At 36.8% G+C, this 24,622-nt stretch overlaps 1 protein-coding gene across 1 annotated transcript in view; it reads left to right on the forward strand.

Moving 5' to 3' along the window:
• LOC129260686 (uncharacterized) overlaps nt 1-24,622 on the forward strand; it is an 85,216-nt gene that overhangs the window by 55,889 nt on the left and 4,705 nt on the right. The window contains exons 2-11 of the mRNA XM_064114295.1: nt 5,363-5,455; nt 15,202-15,318; nt 16,161-16,280; nt 17,477-17,611; nt 18,751-18,888; nt 19,746-19,913; nt 20,311-20,964; nt 21,388-21,519; nt 22,070-22,189; nt 22,771-22,950. Coding sequence (XP_063970365.1) covers nt 5,363-5,455; nt 15,202-15,318; nt 16,161-16,280; nt 17,477-17,611; nt 18,751-18,888; nt 19,746-19,913; nt 20,311-20,964; nt 21,388-21,519; nt 22,070-22,189; nt 22,771-22,950 — 1,857 coding nt within the window. The remainder of the gene's footprint in view (nt 1-5,362; nt 5,456-15,201; nt 15,319-16,160; nt 16,281-17,476; nt 17,612-18,750; nt 18,889-19,745; nt 19,914-20,310; nt 20,965-21,387; nt 21,520-22,069; nt 22,190-22,770; nt 22,951-24,622) is intronic.

Genomic DNA, 24,622 nt, shown 5'->3' on the forward strand with positions numbered 1-24,622 from the left:
GAAATGATGAGTGATATTCTTCTCACATTATAGACAACGGATTTGAGCTAAATTACGTTTGGTGTCGAACTATTTCCTTACACGTGGTTGCAAGATACCCTGTTCATAGTCATTTCCGATACTTCAAAGTTAGGTCACTTTAAGTTCACCTATATCGCTATCATTAAATTGAAAGTTTTAATCAAGTTCCGACTGAAGGGTCATTGGTCAGAAGTTCTTTCTAAGTTAACAAAATAAACCAAAACAAAACTAAAAAAACAACGAAAGCCTGTGTCTCAATATTACCAGTAGAAGATTACATAAAAGGAATTATTTCATCGATTTAGTCCGTACTTGTTTAAAATCTATTTAAAAAATGTATTTTGTTCATCGGAAAACGGCCTCCCATAAAATTAGGAGTGACGCTCCTCTCGTGCATCTGCAAGTATAGAAATAGGCCTAAGAGAAAACGTGTGTCAGAGGTTAACATACCCTAAATCTTGCTCAAGGAATAAGAAGGGCTCAGTTTACCAGAAAACAATTTCTTTGATTTGATCTAATTTCCCAGAGGCATGCTGTAGTTTTTTGGACTGTCATTTCACATTTGATTCGATAAATGCCAGCTAGACATAATGCCAGAGGATATCGAGAGAAAAATGTTTTACAAAGTTCTTTGTATGGCTTCATAACCGTTATTGCCTTGGATATCAAACAACCTCATCCATGAGTTATTCAAACCATTGGCCTACTATGTTAAAACATACAGAGGAACACTCTTAAAAATGTTGGGCAACGTACTGTCCACATAACTATAGGTTAAAAATTTATCAAAGTCTGGGTAGTTTTTAAACCAATAATGTGTGCTTTGGGTGAAAACTACATATAGTATTGGTTGAAAACTACCCAGAGTTGGATAAATTTTGTTATCCAATTGTTGTGTGGACAGTATGTTGCCCAACATTTTAAGAGTGTGTTGTGAACGAGTGAATAAGTATCCGGACTATGAACCACAATAACTGGGGTTCGAATCCCACCGCAGCAATCGTGTCATTTGGTAAAGCGTTTATCTACATTTTCCACTCTTCACCCAGGTGCAATAAACTGGTAGGAAGAAATTTTTCGAATGTTAGAGCGCTCGATCAGGATCAGTCGTGCTACACTGTTAAAAATACTATCTGAATCGCACAGTAGTTGTTTAAACAGTTTAAACAAGTGTTTAAGATCTTAAACAACCGTGCTTAAATTACTGATAATTAATATTTGAATTTAAACTTTGTTGTTTAAGATTTTAAACACTTGTTTAAAATGTTTAACAACTACTGTGCGATTCACATAGTAAACAGCGTTGTTTGAATTTTTATTTTTAACAGTGTAAAGCCGGGTTAATAATAACATTATCATGTTATACTGGATCCGCTGGGAGAAGTTTTCGGAACCGATGTGGCTACCTTGGGTAAAGTGTGACATTATCATTATTGAAACCGATCCAAATTCCACACCCAGAATCCAATACTTTGACCATAGCCACTTTGCGTTGAATCGAAGTAATAACTTTATTTGCCATAATAAGTAAGAAATTATCTGGCGCCAAATGCAGTGTGCAGCTGTTGAACATAATGTATATATGCGTTTGTACTATGTTTCTAAAACCTTAACACACAATCAAAGACAATGAATTTCCTCAATCATTTTGGAAAATACTGAAAGATAGAGATGGAGAAGGGGAACCTCTGATACTGTGACTCAAGATTTCTTATCTTGGTTGAAATCGAGGCATCAAACACCCACACTTTGGAAAACTGGCCAAGATCCATGACCGTTCCTGAGGAACGACTATGGCGGGCATGCGATGCCATGAACATCCATCCACTAAAGACAACGAAACAAACTAACATAACCTGGGATAAAAATCGCCACTTTTTAAGGGATGCTTTTAGATAAAAATCAAACCACAGTTAAAGTGAATAGCAATCTCTTTGGAGGAATAAAAGTGAATTTTAGAACAAAATGGTGCCAAATTAATAATGATTTTGTTTTGTTTTGTTTTATATTAATTGTAATTTTGTATATTTTGATATCGAAGTTATCTTCTGCTGACGGATCAACATATGGGTATCAAGACATTTTCTTTGACGACGTCATCGCGTCACTAAATCCAACTCCCTGGTATTATGGTGCGGTGCGCCTGCCATACGGATAGGACGTGCCTCTCACTTTGTCTGCAGTATGTCTTCATACATCAGTTTCACTTGCTTTTCATATCAAGGTCGTTATCAGGATCATCACTTCCTAAAGATGGCTTCCCCTGTCAAATATCATGGACATGACATTAATTCGGTCAAACCCTGAAGAGAAGTATTAGGACAAACCATATCCATGTATATTTAGAAGAACTTTAGGGGGTTTAATTTCGGGTTATCGCAGTTGAACTCGCTTTATCACTATGAAATCTAGATCTTAATTGCATGCCGAAAATGCCGGTACTTCTAAGGATGTCCAAAAAGTTTGCTGTGAGGCCACCACTTGTTGCTCCAGATATCTTCAAATCGAGGCCGCGGTATAATGGTCCCGGCTTGCAAAGGCACAGAACTTTGTATTGTTGCAAAGGCGTCGATCGTTTATGACGAGTCTATTGAAGGTATTAAAGGTATTGTTTAACTTTGTGAGCAGCCGATTTAAAAAATTATCAAACCAAGATGAAACATGTGTACAAGTGCATGTATTAGAACTAATAAACCCTGAAAACAACCATTATTGAGAATGAAAAGCTAAAACTACAAGGCAAACCCCGATTTTGTAAATAGGCGTCTTATAGACGCCTAAATAGTACACATAAGTGTATGGGATGAAATTAAGATGGTGTTTTCGGTCACTTTATATTTCAATTTTTGAAGCACTAAATAATTATTTTCGAACGCAATTTTTTCTGGGCTTCATTTTTGTAACATATCACAGACACAGGTGACAAGTGTGACCTTCTAGCTCAGATTTTTAAAAAGTCAAACCAATGTTAACCAATCACTTTAAGTTGGTGGTGCCGTGGTAGAGCGGTCTGAGGTGCCTGACTACAGATGAAAGGTCCGGGGTTCAATTTCGGCCACGGCACCATGAAATACGCATTTGTATGCACTTCTCTTTTATCATGATATTACATGTATACATATTCAATGAATTAACAAGATATAGGCATTACCACCGTATGCACGTGTTTAATATTATTTTGGTTGAGAATCTGTGGTAGAACTTATTGGATCTACTAGTAATTAAGGAGGCCTTTCATTCATCAAGCTCCTCCGTCAAATTATTTTTTTCGGTTTTCCATCTGGGGCCCATGATGTCCGAAAAGTGGTTCATTTCCCCTACAAACTTTTCTTCCCAGTATCAGAATCGGGTCTATTTGGTCAAACAATACACGTCTTTAATATTTATAAACTTAAATCGTAAAGAAGTTGACAACATTTCGAACAACTGGTCAGCGTGGTGCAATGAGATAATCCTCGCGCTTATAATGGCAATGTTGCAGTTCAAATCCCAGGCAAGAAATTGATATGAAGAACGTTTCATATGGGGGGGGGGGGGTAAAAATTGAGACGAGACTTTGAACAAACTACAAGTCAAAGTCTTGTTAACAGACTCCAAATAAGCTTATCCGTGGTACAGAAAAATAAAACGAAAAGTCAAAGGGCAAAATCTCGTCTGGGAAGATGGAGTGTGAACGTACCACCATCCTGGATGCATGCAGGAAAATGAAGGGGAAGAGGTTACGAGTTTGTAGGTCAGCCAGGAAACCCCTTGAAGGATGAAGGGCATCATTATCCATTTCACAATTGACAATATGACATCCTACATAGTGTGAAGAGGACCTCGTACCCCTACCATTGTCTGATACCCAATTTCCAACTTTTATTCGAATCTTGTATCGCCTTTTTAAGGAATTCCGCCGTCTTTATTTGCTGGTCGCGATGTTGCCAATGTTAATGATGTTGTAAAGAGCATTTCAATAAGCAAATAGTCACTGATTTTCACTGACATATTAGCTCTGAGCCAATGAGATGCAAGGATTTCGGTAGCTTATAACAATGGTCGTGAAAACCTGACTTGCTTCTATAAGCATGATAAGCATGATAAGTTCTCCCTTCGAGAAGGCCTATATCCGTGACTTTAATCAAAGATGATTCCAAACCGTTTACTTTCCATTCACAGCTGTTTTCCTTCGCTGTCCGTACGACCACCCAACCTTAACATGGTTAAGAGGGTCTAGTACAATACAGCGAAAAATACATTTCACTAGAAAATAATCTTGAATAGCGCATTTAATTTACCCCACGTACACGGACTCAAAGAATTGATTAAGAAAAAACAAGGCAGAAACTGTTGTATTGTCCAATAAATGTTGGACCTTCAAAGCTCAGATCATGTCCTGGAATTACATTTCATGATTACTCTAAAAATATAATTTGATAATATTCATGCTTATTAAAAGAATGAATAGTGACATAATACCATTATTAGTTACCCCTGTTAATAGCTTGATCGTGGAAGAAAAAAGTTACTCCTCCGTTGTTTGGAGCTGGATATAATTATTTGCATGAATTGGTAATGAAAATAATCGTTTTCAACCCATTGACCAACCACAACATAATTATGTTTTTCGTTCAAAAATGAAGTACTGACATAAATAACTTCTGTCGCTTTGGAAGTGAACTGTCTCAAGTACATTATGTCAGGAAAGATTTCATTTCAAAATGCAATCTTCACTTGTAACAATTTTTTTAATTGATCGCATTGTCATAAAAAACTACAACTTTTGTTATTGTTTGTACAGCACTGTTTTTGTTCAAATACCAATGTGATTCGGTGGTGACATTAGTCTATCTTCTGTTTGATTCTTGATTGCGTGAGTTTGATTCAATAAAAAAAAACAAAAAAAAACACAAAAAATCCGTCACATTATTATGAATTGAGATCCTAATACTCTATTCATATATCAAGTATTATCATGATTATTCAAATTAAATTCGAATTCTGTTTTAGCTCTTCAGATTTCAGACCAATGTAAGGTATTTGAATTTAACACATATCCACCTTGTTGGGATTTTTCTAATAGCGTTTTCAATATTCTAACTGTCGGTATACTTTTACTTTACCTTGATCGAGTGCAAACGATGCTGAGTGATATTTTGTTGAAGGAAATTAACGCCGTTGTCATGGTTACTGGGATTCTAACCCACGACCCCATGATTGCAGTACAATCGTCAGAGAACTACTAGATCACCGCGCTTCCACAAACTTTCTTCACATATTCATATAATTAAGACAACTTGCATATTTTGTTGTCATGATGATTAATAATTGTCGTTTCATTTTTATCATTTTCATGCAGCCCTCTGCAGGCAAACTTGTAAGCATGGTACGTGTGTCTCACCCGGAAAGTGCCAATGTGATGCGGGATACAGAGGCGAACATTGTGATAAAGGTAAGATCATGAAATCTTGATATTAACAAAAATAAAACTGGAAAGAGGGAGAAAATGTAGAATTATGCTAGACAAGGAGAAGGACTAGAATAATTGGTTAATGTATTATGACTATTGCTATTCTTAATAGATGGGCGTTCAACGAGAATAAACAAGACGGTGGTCCGTATAAGTTTTGGTATTACAAGAAGAAGTATTATAGTAGTAGTAGTAGTAGTAGTAGCAGTAGCAGTAGCAGTAGTAGTAGTAGTAGTAGTAGTGGTAGTAGTAGTAGTAATAGTAGTAGTAGTAGTAGTAGTAGTAGTAGTAGTAGTAGTAGTAGTAGTAGTAGTGAAAGTAGTAGTAGCAGTAGTAGTAGTAGTAGTAGTAGTAGTAGTAGTAGTAGTAGTAGTAGTAGTAGTAGTAGTAGTAGTAGTAGCAGATGATAAAAGCTGCAGTAGTAGCAGCATTGTGGCTAATAAGAAATAATATTATTGAATGAAAATCTTACGAAAACATATACTAAATAAAGTTATACGAATTCATGTTATAAGAGCAAACCACAATAATGACAATAGTTAAGTCGGACAGACATTGTTTCGACTATCGAAAACAATCTTTCAACGGCTAAGATCGGTGGGGAAGAAAAAAACAATATTACTGACGCTGTTTCCGTCACATTCGATCCAAGAAAAAAAACACACGCATGATTGACAACCATAAGACTTAAGAAAAAGAAAGTCAGATTATTTCCTGCATCTCAGTGTAGAAAAGAATAGTATTTGAAGAAAGAAAAGTCCGTTATGCCAATGTGTCGTCAGAGTGCCATACCACCACGTACGAAACGACAAATGTTTACCCAGTCTGACGAGAAACGTCAAACTGTTTTGGGATAAGAATGATTCTCTGGATAGCATCATCGAAACTTGCGCTCTAGTCACACTAATCCTATTGGACAACAAGCCGACCGATTGTACGCCATTCGAACAAACGTACTGGCTTTGGATCGGCTGTAGTCAATATCGTTTGTGTGACCTGACGTTCTCTTTTAGTTTTAGCACTATGCGTCAGTCACAATACCATATCGCCTTTGAGACCGATGAAATATATTACGTTATATTCAATGACATGTGATCGGTCTGTTAGGAGTCATTTTTGGGGGTGTGACTGCAGCAATACTGATGGAGATTGAGGAGCGTAAATCACTGAGAGAGGAGAGACGAGAAAATATGGAACGCTGTCTGCTCAGGGAATCGTAAACGTGTAATATGACAAATATGAAATGACAAAGATGACCTGTTAGTTAGCGGGAATATCAGGTCAAATTCATTCCGAACATTCTTCTATCTTAATAGTATAACTTCCTTGTCTCGTCTTGCGAATTTTTCGATGTATGCTATGGGTCGCCCTATCAAAATGATATACTTTGAAATCGTGGGCGTATTTAAACCGCAAACAAAAAATATTATTTATATGTTGCATTCCATAATAATGAGTACCAAAGATAATTTGAAACCCATAGACCAAGTAAAAGAGGAATAACTTGAATAATAGTAAAACACATGCATATTGAATGGACTCAGTAATTAAATGTTTTTGCTGAAAAATATTTTATCAAGTGTGTATAACTTCACGATTTATTGTTATTGATAAAAATATTGGCAATTTCTCATTGGCGTCTAATTCTATTCTTGTCTACGTCACTACAAAATTGCCATACAAAATGGTATACATGTAATCGTCAATGATAATCCATTTGTCAAATTATGCGTCAAATTTGTGTACTGTCTGTCTCACTTTATTGTTGGGTTCTCAAAAGAGAAATTACCTTTTGATCTGCTTTATGCACTCTCTCTTATTTAGGCCTTTGAGATGAAAAAGCATCTTAACCCCACGAACAAAATTAATAATTTCATACACAAAGTACAAGTATTGTGGGAAATCGGGATTTCGGTAGATCTAACATGTATTTATCATCGAATTTGAATGTATTTCCCCTCGAGGCTTGTCACGTCTCATAAAGCATGAGTTCAATTCGTCATGGATTCCTGAATATGGTCGGCAATAGGATAATCGAACCATGGTGGATTCTCATCTCGAGGCACAGCCAAACCATGTTCATGTTATTTCGATTTACAATTCCCTGTTCAAGTTCAAGTTCATATTTTATTTCCAAGTTGACATAAAATGACGAATGAGATTCCACCTTTTGTTAGACAGAAATATCATAAATAGGAATTCTACTTTATTCTGAGGTACATGTGTTGTCAAAAACATTTTTGATGATTGATAGTCTTTGTTAGCAACACGATGTCACCCATCCTGATGGATTTAATAGTTAGTCGAACTGCAGCATGTGGTGTTACTCCGTTCTGTCGACAACCAGTTCATCAAATTTCCATTTGGTCTAACTTCTCCTTGGTCCCACTCCAACCACGGGCCTGTAACAAAAAACTTAGCAATGATCGTAGAACATTTTTCTTCGATTGATTCCATTGACTTCAATGTACAATCAATCGTAAAAATCAAGCGTACGACCAATCGCTAACATTTGTGTTACGGGACCCATGCAGTTCGTCTAATATCCAGCTTCGCCAACAACTATAAGCGGAGTTGTAAGTGGACCAAACTCGCATTAGATCAAGTGGCCATTAGACTTTCTAGCAACCAGTGCGCGATCGACCAAAAAAAAAAAATGGACCAGAATGTTTTAAAATAGGCCTAACAAAAATTACGATAATTGTAGATGGTGTGGATACATCCATAGGGTGGTATTATCGAACACCAAATTACAATGTTGTGAATAAACTTTTCGTTCTTTCTGGGAAATCACGTTGCTCCCCCGCCCCCCCCCCTCTCTCTCTATACATCTCGCTCGTAGCAAACATTGTTTTTCAGGTAAAATGTGTGTTTATGCGAAACCTATCAAAATGTGTGTTGAAAGTAAAAACAAAAATCACCTCTTCGGAATCCGGCAGTCATACGTCGAGTACCTTTGCGTTGATAATGGTAGATGAGCGTCATTAAAGTCTGTTTGCAAGCGTTTACACTCTTCTTACGCAGATTCAGGGTCCTGCGCCGATTGAAACATATTTTTTTAATCGGATGAACAGGTGCCGAGCCATCTTTTCAAGCGTTTACCTTTTTATTATGCCGACTGTCTCTGAATTTAAATAGTGTGAACATGTCATAAATAAACGCCAATAGGAAACTTCCCTTCTTAAGTCAGTGAAAGATGAGTGTCATGTGATCATTGGATAGATAAGATTCAGAGATTATCCATTGCTCCTATCAAAACGATGTGAATAGAGCTTCCCATCTGGATCAATACGTGATGGAATTCCCTGTTTTCTCTCTCCCTCTTTTTTTTCTTTCTTTCTTTCTTTCTTTTTTTTTCTCTTTTTCTACCTCTGCTCCCCTTCCCCATAATATCTCTCTCTGTCTCCCTTTATCTGTATGTACTCTCTCTTCCTCTCTCTCCCCCCCCCCCTCCCCAACCTCTCCGTCTACCTCTCCCCCACCTCTCCCCCTCTAGCCTCCCCTCTCTCTTTCTTTCTCTCTCCCTGTCTCCCTTTCTGTATTTTCCACCTATCTTAAGTTTTATTTCTAGTTTTATTTTTCTTTGTTCCCCGTCCTTGCAATGTGTAAACCATTTTTGTTGTTGTTTCAGGCATTACAAGTTCAGAGAGTATATTCTTCTAAATCCAAAATCTCACTTTTGGTGTGATCCCATGAACACATGACTGTTGGTGTCAATCACTCACGTGATTGTGAAAATTGGATTTTTAAAATTTGCTTTCATTGATAGACTTATTATCGTCACCCTTCCTCTTGGTTTAAAAGCAACATGTGATGAGTATTATGCATCCATAGTTTATTCATTATGCCAAGAAAAAAATGTTTAACGGTATATTTTTTTCAATCAAAATGTAACTATGAATATTTATGTCAGAGATTATACTACCTAAATAAGTTCAAATGAACAATGCGTCTCGAAATCCTTTGCTTTTCTATTACGTTACTCTATCATGCCAAGGACATGGTGATATTTCGTTATTGTATTTCTTTCTTGTGTGTTGAGTGTGACCATTTTGGGAAAGTGATATAATACACAAAATAAAAGGTATCATACCAGGACTGCATAATTTATATTGCTATGGATAATTTAGTGTACCAAGCTATCAAGTTCATGCGCCAGTGATTCAGCAAGATACTTTACTCGCGATAACCGTAATGATGTTGGTGCGCTAATAACTGACGTGGGTCGTCACCGTCCCGAATAAATGTTAAAAGCTACTAATATACTTGCATCTAACTGGCGGCCCGCCATGAAAGGCTTACATTTTTTACAGTCACCGTCAACTTCTGACGCAACATTACGTCAATGGGTAATTTGAAGATGTCTATAAATAATAATAATATAGGGTATTTATATTGCGCACATATCCACATTGTAAGGTGCTCATGGCGCTCCTATATTACCCGGCTAAGCTAGGCGTTCATAGCGCACACAGCTTTTTAAGGGATTACTTCCTACCGGTACCCATTCACCTCACCTGGGTTGAGTGCAGCACATTGTGGATCAGTTTCTTGCCGAAGGAAATTACGCCATGGCTGGGATTCGAACCCACGACCCTCTGTTTCAAAGTCCGAAGATTAATCCACTGGGCCACAACGCTCCATAATGAGCATAATAGCATTCGGGATCGTCACCATCTGACCGTAGACTCGGATCTAGGGCAAATTGAGACATTTTGTTATCATTTTTTCCTTTTTGTTGGGGGGGGGGGGTCGTCACCATCTGACCGAAGATTCGGATCTGGGCCAATCTGATACCTTTTTCTTAGTTTTTTGTCTTCTTGTAATAAGGAAGAGGAAATGAGGAGCGACCATTCAAGCTGGGAGTAGATTATCATATCCTTCTCCAAAAGTGATGCCTCTCAAGGGTTGGAGAGAATCAACGAAAGAGACGTGCAGAGAGGGGGAGAGACAGAGACAGACTTAGCATAGGGAGGGAGAGGGGGAGAGAGAAAGATAAAGAGGAAGATGGATGAGAGGGAGAAGGAGATATAGAAGGATGGTAGGGTGAAGGAGGTATCAAGTACAGCAAATAGTATTTGAATATATTAAAAAAAATATTTGAATTTCATTTCAATAATAAACTAGTAGTCTTCAACATTCTGGCATTGACTAATGGTTTCTGCAATCATTTTTTAACAGGGTCTTGCAAAATAATACTACGTGCGATGAAAAATATCCGTTTTATTATTTTGTGATCTTTTCAAGATTTACTTTTTCCTTCGACAGGCCTGTTCTACCGACGCAATAATGCTGCGATTTTCATTTTAAAAAAATGATAAACAATTAAAGATGTCTTCTTACTTGTCTCGTCGATACGAAAAGGTTTGATTAACTAAAAATAATGTTTAAAAAATGAATAATGAAAAGGTGTGTAATAAGGACACTCTGACGTAATATCTATACCCTAAATTTATCTTGTAAAATTTGAATTAATGTTTTCGGTATGGTCCACGCAGAATTCAAAAGATGGGAAACGATTACGCCTTCCGAGCAGCGCAGTCACCGTAGGAAGATATTCGATATCGCGACTCGGCCATTTCAACCATGATAGCCAGTCACAACTACTAAACCGACTCCAGACCGATCAAAGCTAGTATGTTATTTCCAATGAAATATCATCGGTCGGTTTGGGGTCAGTTCTGTTGATATGACTGTCCTAGAACTCTCATCTAGTACAGAGACGTCCTTTTCAATCATGATGATTTCTTGGGCGGGTCCGTTCTTCTTTTCTAAAAGAGAAAGAATTGAGACAAAATCTGATCCTTGTTTGAAGGCCTTCCGAGGACGTCTGGATGTCATATCGGTGATGCTGGCTTTCCGCCGTCAAGAAATGGGCAGTGATTATCACAGTGAAAACGGAATAGGCGTAAAATGTGTGAGAGGTCAGAGAAAAAAAAACATTCACAAAGTATAGACATATTCTATGGACAAAGTAATGTCACTTATTTAGTTTGGGGCATTTCAGAAAAAAACATAAACAAATACATTTGATTTACTGTATTTAGACGGGAAAAAATATTTGAAGAAACCTTGTGTAATAAAAAACTAATTGTACACTGTATAAACAATGTACATATTGCATAAATGCAACTATCATAGCATATCAAAGAAGCATGGGTGTTTTGCTTTGTTTTTCAAACTGGATTTTCTAAAGAGGGAAATTGTCCAGGGGTTGTGTTCCCTTTCCCTTTTCATTTCGTAATCTCGTCACTCCTCGTTCCCTCATTCTATACTTCCATCACGTTACAGCTTAAGCCATCACGTATTGCGCCCCCTCTCTGATAAAAAAGCTTGATCAATTTTTATTCAAAGGATTCAAAATATGGGAAGAATGGCATCCTCGACCCGGATTCTATTATGAATGACCTAAATGTAAATATAATCTTTGAATATATAACTGAAAATAGTTGGAATGAGGTGGAACGGGGGGGGGGGGGGGGCACCACCGCACACCGATGTGACAGTTCTTTCGCATTAATTAACATGATAACATTCTATTTTTTTCAGTGTTCAATAAGTCATATAAACTTTTCAATTCGAATATGATCGAAGCTTTTTCAATTAGGGGCATCGTGGTTTTATGATTACGACTCTCATCTTTCGATCTTAGGGACGTGGGTTCGATTCCCAACCATCATGACCATGGCGTGTTTTCCTTCAGCAAGAAATTTACTCACATGTTGCTGTACTCAACCCAGGTGAGGTAAATGGGTACCCGGTTGGGAGAAATTCCTCGAATGCTGGAGCGCCTACATGTATTATGGCGGCTCGGCTACAGCCGGGGTAATAATATTATGATACCAAATGTTTAGCGCAGTAGAGTACATTAATATAGAAGCTGCGCTATATAAATGGTCCATCTTTAATCTATATTTATATTATTCCAAAACGTTAAAACAGGCCTCTGTCATCACCACACTACCGTTGCTGACCTTTCTTTAGTTTTCAGGTCCCATCTCCCCGTCTGTTGTGTGGTGTGACTCATTTAAGAGTTCAAACATTCGTGCTTTTCGGTCGATATGGTAGGTGACAATGTAACAATATCTTCCGCCAAGCATGCCTAGGACACTCGCTGACATTTTCTTTAGATCTTAGTCGTGTCTAGTCTTCCCAACAACTATCAACACGCCTCGGACTAACAAGAATATCTTGTCTGATAATACCCTGGGAACCAGACAATCAGAATAACAGAAAATGAAGGTACCAAGAGCGTCTATTTTGTCTAATATTTTGTGAAAGTTCACCTAATGCCATTTTAGATTGAAAAAAAAATAATCAGAAAGATGTTACTAGACTTCCTCGAGTTTTTTTTAGATCAAGTTGATTAATGTTAGTTGTAAGAAGTGTCATAAAATACATATTATTCATCAGTTGGGAAAAAGTTTGAAAATGATACTACAACGTTCCAAATACTCGCAACCTAGTTGGTCACAATATCTTTGCACATTCTTTTTATAGATGTCACTAGTTGGCGCTCTTTCAGAAGATTGTAATTTTCGAGCATGTACCACGTACTGGAGAGAGTTAAATGCGAGAAGCATACAGGTGAAATTATAACACACCTCACATGGAAGCAGCTTGCGTGTGACGTCACAAATCAAAACTTTAGCATTGAAACTCTTTTATAAATAATTCACCAAACCGTCTCTGATATGGGTATTTATCTATTTTTTCTGTTTAGAAATGAAAAAAAAAATAATATAATGTTCGGGTAGACTTTTCCCTGGATTCCTCAGGAATAGCAATACGGGATAGGGAAGTGCTCCCACGGAATTTTGAAGCCTCTTTTATCAGTTATTCAAAATCTTTTGCCTGGTCATACATTATATTTCCAAAAACAAAAACAGAGCAAGTGAAACTTTTTCCTCAATGTCTTTCTCTTTTTGTTTATTAGGGGGGGGGGGGGGTTGGCTCAAAAATAGATTAATTGCCATCGATCGTCATTTCCACCTACAGACCTATGTTATTCCAAAAACAAAACAATATAAATTGATTTATGTCTTTTTTTTTAAAGAAAAGGCTTCATCTTTCAGCCATTTTCCCAAAACACTTGACAATGACATATTACACATAAGAATAAGGGAAATCTCAAGAAACCATTAATAGATAACCAATCTTTTGTTTGGTATGTTACGAAAAATAAGATAAACATAACGTTTATCATCATAAAACGAGTTTATCGATGTCAGTGGGCGAACTCAACCCTGACATTGAAGTTTTGGCAAGAAATCTATTCTTCCTTCCTCAAATCAACATATGTAAACAGACCCTCAGTGAAATAATTTCACGTAGACGGTAGATAGCTACGAATATATTGCCAATCTCATCTAGAATGACAGGCATCCCTTTATTCGTGATTTTAAAGAAATGAATTGAGACGGAAGGGGGTGATAGGATAGTAAGGGGATAAACAGGCGTTATAATTCATCAATAATGCAGAGAGAGAGAGAGGGGGAGGGTGGTTGGGCGTGTCTGGGTGAAGTGGAAAAGCGGTATGTCGTGGAGGGGTGCGACAATGATTTGCGCTGGGTGTCGGCGAATAAAACAACATTAAACGAACAAAGCAATTTTGTGAAAGCTTTCATCTTTGACATGGGATTTTCTTTCTTTTGTAGTTGCTTTAAACATGCCCTATTTGGTGCGTCTGACTTGCCCCATGTATATTCCTACAAGTTTGATCTATTCATTGTATACGATTACTAATAATCAACAACTTCCAATCTATGGTTTTAGAAAATGGTAACGGAGTATTCTTTTGCACTTGCAAAGGTGCCCAGAAGTAATTGTGATTCTTTTATGCTTTGCTGTTTGTTCCTTTGAAATGTAACGCTCGTCAATCTATTATTGATGCCTTTCCTAGTTTTGGCAGGTTTGACGTGGGTGAATAATCATTTTCAAGGGTCTTTATCCGCGGTTTGGTCATGGAGTAAGAATGTGACATTCCTCGTTTATTACATTTACTTTACTAGCAAGGAATTCATGTTCATAAAAGTAGAATGCCATCGTAACCCCGATGAAAATATGACAATGTTTCACGAGAAATGCTTTGTAAATATTTGTCAGTCGTAAAGTAGGCCTACGGTTTCAAGCAAATTAACTAAAATATGAAATCGTATAACGCTTATTCAGCTTATTTTTACCAAAATAACGGTTCAAGAGATGTTATTGTCCAAACAAAGATATTAATTGCACGAAGCTCAGCGATATAATGAATAACAATTTCGTATCAAATTCTTATTAAATACGGAAAATTAAGACAGTAGGCCTACTGGATGTCTCTGAAATATTGGCAAGTCAGATGATGAATAAAAACAAATCTAATAAAAAAAAACAGTGGTTGGGGCGGCGAAATATAACATTTTTAAAATATGAATTGAAAACTGGCCAAATGTGTTTATACTTATCATAAGTACATCTAACAATTTTATATGTGGAGTTGAAAATCTATCTTTCTGTTTAGCAATGTTTAATACGCACGGTAGGTCACGGCCCCGCTTTCTACCGACGTATAGCGTCGCCGGCTTCCAGATCACTCCGCACTGATTAGAGTGCAAATGGTAAGCTGTTTACATTGTTTTCTTTTTTTATTGATGTAATTTTTTTATCAATCATGATGATGAATTTCGATTATCACCATGTGAACCGTTTCCCCTTTTTTCTATCTGTATTTTCATGTTCACTTCCAGATATAAACGAGTGTGCTCGCCGACCTTGTCAGCATCGGTGTATGAATATCCCCGGGAGTTACCGCTGCTACTGCGAGGCAGGCAATACCTTACTCGCTGACAATAGAACATGTATAGGTATGTTTTATATTTATCATTAATACGTAATTATAATATTATATTCACATGATATTTTGTGATGTGATTTGAAAAATGAAATCATGTTAATGCAATCAGATTTTAAATCTTAATAAACGAATCCCCTCCCCGCAAAAATAATGATAATTAGTGAAATGATAATCGGTTTGATTCAAATACACTCGTATTATATAGACCAACAGAGTAATTGTTTCGCCTGTGGCAGATTTTTTTTTCAAACAATTATTATCATCCATGTTCCTATGTGGGAAATTGAAGTGTTATGCTGATTAATACGTCATTCATTTAAAACCTCTTGAATGAAAAGTTATAAGAATATAAATAAAATAATTTGACAGAAAATTGATTAATGAACAATAACCATGATAACAGGAATGTTCGATTTGATTATTTCTTGATGTGCAGTCGAATTGAAGATATCATGAATAAGACATATACTGTTTCTCGCCTTATCGCTCTTCATATTTAATAGTGCAATCATATATATTAATGAGTGAATAAAATGAGCGCGCATAACTTATGGGGCAATATTTCCATTTCAAAATGTAAACATTGTCAAAAATAGTGAACGGTTTAAAATCAAATCTACCGTGATAGATTTTGATATTGTTCAGAGAACGATTTCATCCTTTCCGTTTTCTTTCTTTCTTTTATCCCCCCTTGGGGGACGTTGTTGCTGTTGGAGGATCAAATTCTCCCCCAACCCTTCCCCCATCTGTAGGTTAGTGTTCATTGTTCTGACTCGGTGTTTAGGTGTTTATATTCGAACATTGCTTATTATTTTTTTGTCATGTATTTTCTTCTATATTTCTTCGTCATAGCTGATCATTCATGCAGTGCAAGTAGATGTGTATATGGCTGCCAGCGGTATGATAACTACAAAACAAGGTGTCTATGTCCCGCTGGAATGCGAGTTGCAGCCGATGGTTACAACTGCGAAGGTGAGTTTTTAAGAGAAATTTGGGGAGTATTTTATGGAGCGTTTTGTTAATGATTTAGGCTGACTAATTTGTTCTGAGCTAATCAGATACAAGGATATTAGTAATTTTTTGTCGGTGAAAAATGTACATAATTCACTATTTGTTTCATAAAATGCCACAGGATGACCTAAAAAATTATTGATAAAAAATCATTACTATTTATCATGCAATATGATAAGAAGGTTCGTATAGATTTCAATTCGAATTAGGCAATATGAATTTCAAAAGGAAGATAATATGGTATATGCAATTGTCATTTCCTAACTGTTTAGTACGTTAAAGTCATCTTCCATGGGTAGGGGCGATTTGATGATCTACGATTGAAATTTCCATTTTTAAATCATTATATTTCTTGTACTTTCATATCCTGAGTCCCATTATTCAACATATATTTACTATTGTTTTTCTTGGTTATTTGTATATTTCCAGACTAATATTTTGAAAGAAAAAAATCAAAGAAATCATAAAGACCTACTCTATAACTGAATTGATCTGGAATAGAGCATCTCTTATCTATAAGAAGCAATTCACAAAATGTTGTTCATGACTATAATCATTTCAACAACAACAACAACTACTACTACTACTACTACTACTACTACTACTACTACTACTACTACTACTACTACTACTACTACTACTACTACTACCACTACTACTACAACTACTACTACTATACTACTACTACTACTACTGCTACTTTTACTACTACTACTACTTCTACTTCTACTACTACTACTACTACTACTACTATACTACTACTACTACTACTACTACTACTACTACTACTACTACTACTACTACTACTACTACTACTACTACTACTACTACTACTTCTACTACTGATAATGATGATGATGATGATGATGATGATAATATAATAACAATACCACACATGCTGCTACACTACTAGATCAACTGCATATGAATTGAAGAAAATATACGTTATGTTTGTGCGAATATCACCACGTAGATAGAAAATACCAGGGACCCGTAACACAAAGCTTAGCAATCAATCGTTGAACATATTTGTTTTACTATTGATCGCATTTACTACAATGTACAGTTAATCGTAAAAGTCAAACTTACAATTAATCACTAACCTTTGTGAAACGGGTCCCAAGTCAAACGAAATAACCGCTTCCATGTTCTTACAGATATCAACGAATGCGCAGAGGGCCTCGTGTCTTGCGGGAGACAGAGACGATGCAAGAACACATACGGGGATTTTATGTGTATATGTCACCATGGCTACCGGTTCAACTATGTCAATGGAAAGTTAACATGTGTCGGTAAGTACATCTTTGCTACATAGATGCATAGGTTCGAGGTTCGAGCCCTGGTCACGTCTTTCTGATGGTGACGTTAGACGTAGATGCATACGTAAAAAAAACATTTTTTAATGCACGTCTGCAAAACCTCAATCATACACCTCTTATGCAAAAAAAATGAAACAAAAAATCATTGTAGCTTCATTCGAATTGTTAATTTGGCTATTGTTTTTATTATGTGCATAATTGGCAGGATAATCAATATCTTTATGGATCTCACTTACCCCGATGATACAGTCACATCCAATGAAACCGACTCCAAACCGACCGATGATATGCCACTGAGAATAATGGAATAGATCTGATCGGTCTTGAGTTCAGTTTCACTGATCTGGGCTCCGTAACACAAAGGTTAGCGATAAATCGTACACTTGATTTCTACGATTGATTGTACATTGTAGTAAATGCAATCAATCGTAGAAAAATGCTGTACGATCATTGCTAAGCTTTGTGTTACGGGCTCCTGATTGTAACATAATGTATTCATAAAACAGTGTCCTTCAAATGTATGCAAAGTGTAAAGAAAAAAATGTCTTACCCGGTGCGAAATTGAAGTAAATTTATTTATTCCAATAAGTAAACCTAAAATTATAGAATGCTTGTTCGAAGGAGCCATTGTCAAACGTTACTAAGCAAGACTTTTTAATTCGCCCTGCGGTAAAATCTTTATATTTTTACAATAAACAATATACGAAGCAGGATATATTGTACAACGCCTACTTAGCTTGTTTACGCAAACAAAAGGTTGGCTGAATGTGCAACAATTGAACATTCGCGTACCGTTCAAAATGTGCAGTTCAGTTGCACGGCTTAAAATGTGACGTCACAACACGATTCAATTCATTGTACTCAGTATATAATGGTCTCACTTTTAAAGATTAGAACGTAAAGCTACAGTCCTACCAAACGAAACCGATTGCAGACCAACTGACTATATTATTGGTAACGGTTTTTTTTAAGCTTTTAGTCCATATGGACTCGGTTTCGCCTGTGAGATTGGAGTTATTGATAGTCCATTTTTGCGATATTTTACAAGACTGTAAGACAAGTACTTGATTTATCTGATTTCATGTTCATTTGTATACTTGTTTCTTTCACAGCTGAAGATATTTGTAATACTGGGGATCACGACTGTCACCGGCACGCTACCTGTTCCCTGACCAACTCGGAAGATGGTGGCTACAAATGTAACTGTAACGTAGGTTTCATCGGTGATGGCAAGAACTGCATCCGACTACGTAAGTTTCCGAGAATCATTATGACGTCACCGATATGTCATCTTGCTCATCTATCTTAGCACCGCCCCTTGTGTGTGAAGTTAGGAAAAAATATTTTAAGATATGGGTGAATTGTCTTCAAAATGAATGTCCATTTTCAGCACGGTAGCGCAGGAGTGCAATCACAATTTTGTCTGAATACAGTACATGTTGCTATGTCGAAAAAGCATCAAGCAACTTTTCTTTTTCATGGAAGTCCACAGTAGATTCGTAGAAAATGTATTTGTTGCGAGGTCGAGTGAATAATGTTCCAACTTCGTATGTACTGAGGGATGGTACGATTCCTGAATGAAAATACGCCCATGTGCCCTCTCTCTCTTTTTTTTGGTTGTGACGATATTCATTGTGACGTAATGTCGTCACCCCATCTGTAGGTCACGTTTGCCTTGATGTTATACCTCAATATTAATTTCACGAAAGAAGCAAGTATTTATAAAGGTGTGTGTTGAGTTTCAACTTTTTCTGCTCTTGAGTTATTTTGTTATCATCAAGTGAATTTAGGACATCACTAGTCACTCCAAAACACAACACATATCAGCATCGCAAATGTTCTTTAAACGGTATGTCCTTGTTTATAATACTTTTGTGCAAACACATACGTGATGTTACAACCTTGAACGATACGAATAGTCTGTCATTCTATTTCTTTTATAATAGCAATGCATATTTCGGACAAACTGATCATGTTCTTTTTTAATATAGAAAATGATGAATTGCTACCCGTATATGCCTATAACTATATGCATCTCATTCGTCAATGATGCTACTTTTTCAACAAGCCACTACGGTATATGTGTGTTTTTCTTAAATATTTGCAGATCCGCACACATGTGAGAATAGACCTTGTTTCGAAGGGGTGGAATGTACTGATCTAAACATTCTTGCCAGCACACAGCTCATGGTTTTCCCAGAGAGTGGTGTTATCTTTAAGTATGAATGCGGCCGGTGCCCACCAACTCATTTCGGCGATGGCAAGTCATGTACACGTAAGTCCGTCGTTAAATGTTATAGTCGCGCTAATGTAGAAAAGGAATTTGTATTCAAGAGTTACTATGCAATAGGAAATGCCCATATACTTTAATAAACGAAGTAAAAGAGTGAATGTTACATTCGTAGGAATTTAAGCATGCATACTCTACCTTCAAAATGCGATTTTTTTTTTGGGTATAGTTCCATTTTCTTGGGCAATCATTGTTTGACGCAGTTACTATTTCTTGGATTCATTTTGTTTAATGCTCATGTTTTGTATTGATTTTAATCTTTTCTTTCTCCTTAAAAAGAGATTTGATTGTCTCTACTGATACTTTCATTATTCGAACATGATGTTGGTCATTGGAATTTCTGAAAGCGTTGTTCATTGTCGTTGTATTATTTTCACAACAGCATATCCAACATCACCACCACCTACCACAACAATAGCAACAACAACTCTACCTCCAACAACGACAGTTGCAACTACCCCTGAGCCAACTACTACACCGGAACCAACAACGACACCTGAACCAACAACAACTCCGGAACCAACAACAACTCCGGCACCTACTACAACGCCAGAGCCTACAACAACTCCAGAGCCAACTACAACATCACAGCCAACTACAACACCAGAACATACAACAACATCAGAACCTACAACAACACCAGAGCCTACAACCACACCAGAGCCTACGACAACACCGGAACCAACCACAACATCGGAGCCAACCACAACACCAGAACCAACCACAACACCTGAGCCTACCACAACGCCGCAACCCACCACAACCATACCCACAACACCTCCTACCACTCCATTCCCTACTGGTCTTACCGTACTAACCATGGACGGTTCGGCACAACAGGCTCTGCTACCAGACGTCCAGGTTCGGATTATCAGACCTACCATCGAAGACTGGCCCGTGACGACGGCGAACTCATCGACCACCGAAGATGGTCTCGTCTGGATGGAGATTCCCGAAGAGGAGCCCATCATCGTGGTCGCTTCCAAGAAAGGATACATGGAGACGTCTTCGACATATCGGTTTCAGCCAGGAGAAAGTAAGTTATAAGATCATGCTTTTAATATACTGCTGCAGCAACATAGTATGAACTGATATTATTCCTGAGTTGTAAACAACAAAGAATCTTGAGGCAGGAAGAATTAAACGACATAAATCTAATTAGTTACACTTCTAAAAATGAAAAGGTTTAAATGTTTGTAAGAAATTATTATTGTTCTGTTTCCTTTAGATAACAACATTCGTAATTTCATTTGGCTAATGACCGGGTTAAATAGTGAGACGTCACACGAGAAGAAATGTATCATATCTAAATCAAAGAAAAGAATGAAACAAAATATTTGAGTAGTTGACAATATTATTCTGCAGCTCATGTGCAGAATCACAAACTACCACCATTAAGAATATCATTATGTTTATGTAGTTTTACTCTGGTGAACTGTTGGGTATGGTTTTGTTTCAGAAAATGTTTTGCCGATGCACGTTCACAAACATCCACTGAGGAAGGAGTTTGTATGGATGTCTGGCATGGACCGCCTGGTAGAGTTCAGACCTAACAATGATGGCATACCGTACAGTGTAGAGATACCGGCAGGTAAGAGGGTATTTTTCAATAAGCGTCTTTTCAGACATTTTCAGTCACAGACAGCGGTTATAAGCCTCTGAAATGATTGCGTGTGATTGGATGAGAGCAAAGTTGTTGGTGAAAAAAACTGGCAATTCACTTTGTGAAACAATGGTCTGACCAGTAACTTATCTTACTGACTTGTACTTATAAGAGAAGAGTCGAGTGTTGTGATGTTGGTGGTTATTTTTTGTATATTTTTTTTATTTGATCTTATCTTATTAATTTATTAATTACTCTATAAATCACTTAATTCAACTGTCCTCATACAGCTACATCTCTATCATGATTATTCCTACATAGTTGCAAATGATTCTCATTAATTTCACCTCCAAGTCCATAGAAAATATTCTGAATTCATTTCTCTACAAAATTGAAATCAGTAATAAAGTACTCTTGAATGACCATGATTTAATTTGTCTAACATTCAAAGTAATTGGATTAACAGATTTTGATGTTCAATATTAACACTAAAATTACACTGACCCTTTCCAACTGCCACATTCATTCCAAATTTCAGGTAGTTTGGATATCCCGGAGGAAAGCATCTTTGAGGTGAAATTTTCCGGTGTGAACACAAGCAATCCATTGGAACTGAAGGAGGTACCTGAACTTATTGGGGCGGTGGAATCTTCAGATGGTAGGTGTACATTTGTGTAACAATTATAATACGTGACATTTGTGACGACTCGTGACATTGATAAGAGGCGATACGTGACGATTTTTTTTACATTTGTGACGCTTCGTAACATTGAGGATACGCTTGATATGTGACGATTTGTTTACAATTGTGACGATTCCTATCATTGATGATGAGGGAAGAAACGTGACGATTTGATACAATTATAACGGTTTGTAAAAATGATGATACGTGATACTACATGACGTGACTGTTGTTCCACAGATCCGCCGTTACACCGGCATCATAATTGCTACGTTAGTTTCATGTACTTTACCTGATTTCTGGCAAAGTCCTTTTTAGAACGTTTGATTCATATACATATATATTGTAAAGATGATATAGGCAAACCAATTTGCAATGCCACATGCATGTTATTGCTTGTATGAGAAGTGAAGAAGAGGCCATATGACTAAAACATCTTGAGAGAAAGAGGTTGAATTATCGCACTGTTCAGTACTTTATGCTAATAAATCTACAATATTTTTTCTGGATATCTGGAGAATTAAAGTCTTACCTCCGATTTTTCATGATTAATACAGGAATCAAACTGACCGGCTTAGAAGCCTTTTCGATGGCTGAGGTCACCGTGGTTAACACGGAGACTAATGATCTAGTCGACGTCATGCTCCCATTCGAAGCCGAGTTCCCTCTCAATAGAAAACCGCGTGGTGCTCGTCATGGAACCCGAATCCCCGCATGGTACTTTGATAAGGCAACAGGTAAGAACTTGAAAAATAATGTCGGTATCAATTAAAATAGACCCGCATAACCACAAGCAAGCGGACAGAATCAAATCCAAGTGTTTCATTTTCCAATCCAATCCAATCCAAAGGTCATTTAAAGGACAAGTCCACCCCAACCATTAGTTGATTTGAATAAATAGAGAAAAATCCAACAAGCATAACACTGAAAATTTCAACAAAATCGGATATAAAATAAGAAAGTTATGAGATTTTAATGTTTTGCTTAAAGGAGAATGAAACCCTTGAAACCACCCGAATCCATATCAAAGAGAAAAATCAAAGAAACTTATTGTTGATAGTTTGAGGAAGATTGAATGAATAATAAGAAAGTTATGAGCATTTGAATATTGAGATCACTAATGCCATGTAGATCCTCCCATTGGCAATGTGACCAAGATCTGTGATGTCACACACGTACAACTCCCTCATTACTTTAGTACTTATTTCACTTATATTCTCACTTTTATAGAGTCTATCACAAGGTGTGGTGTTCTCTTTATGAGAGGACAAGTACAGAGGTTTCACAACATTATATCATTGATGAATCGTTTGTCATATGATTAGAATGAGCAAAAAGAGATGTTTTGGGGTATATTTTCAGTGTCAAAAAGGGGAGAGTTGTTCATCTGTGACATCATAGATCTTGGTCGCATTGCCAATGAGAGGATCTCCATAGCATTAGTGATCTTGACATTCAAATGCTCATAGCTCTTCTATTGCTAGTCCAATTTTACTCAAACTTTTGGTGATCTTATTCTTTGATTTTTCTGCTTTCACAAAAGCTAACTTGCTCCAAGAGTTTCATTCTCCTTTAATTTCACAAAACAGTTACCGTATATGCACATCCTGGTCAGTATGCAAATGAGGTGAATGATGACGTCATCCACTCACTATTTCTTTTGTATTTCATTATATGAAATATGTAATATTCTTATTTTCACCTCATTGTCAAGTGAAACATAGATTAATTCCTCCGTGAACATGTCGAATTAGCATTTTTTAATAATATATGGTTCAGTCAAGTTGGTCCTTATTGTCAAATCTGTAAAAAATGAAAAATTGTATAATTCAAACAATAAAAAACAAAAGACATAGTGAGTGATGGACATCATCGACAGTCTCATTTGCATGCCACTGAGATGTGCATATAACTGTTTTGTGAAAAATAAGCGAAAGTTTAAAATGTCATAACTTTCTTATTTTACATCCGATTTTGATGAAATTTTTAGCCTTTTTCTCGTTGGATTTTTCTCTATTTATTCAAATCATCATTTTTCTGGAGTGGACTTGACCTTTAATATAGCGCCTTTTCCTTTCTGTTACAAAGCGCTGCGCACACACTACTCCATGTTTGGGCCACTAAAACAACAATAACCCACCTCAGTATGGTCAGCTTAGTCCATGCAATTCATTTTTCGTAAATAAGCATTTTCATAACAAGTACCTTCGTCTAACTTCCGATGTGCGATGTGCATAACGACATGTATAGGTTTCCTAGTTCCAATGAAAGGTTGTTATCATGGTAATGATCTCAAATGGTCACTTCTCGAACAGTTCGTGAAGTTTGTGATAGTGGAGAAATTGGGTGTCGGATGAACCAAAGATAGATAATCTTAAAGAAATTCTAAGAATATTCAAGAGGGTGGTT

This window comes from Lytechinus pictus, unplaced genomic scaffold, assembly GCF_037042905.1.
Source record: "Lytechinus pictus isolate F3 Inbred unplaced genomic scaffold, Lp3.0 scaffold_19, whole genome shotgun sequence".
NCBI classification, from domain to species: domain Eukaryota; kingdom Metazoa; phylum Echinodermata; class Echinoidea; order Temnopleuroida; family Toxopneustidae; genus Lytechinus; species Lytechinus pictus.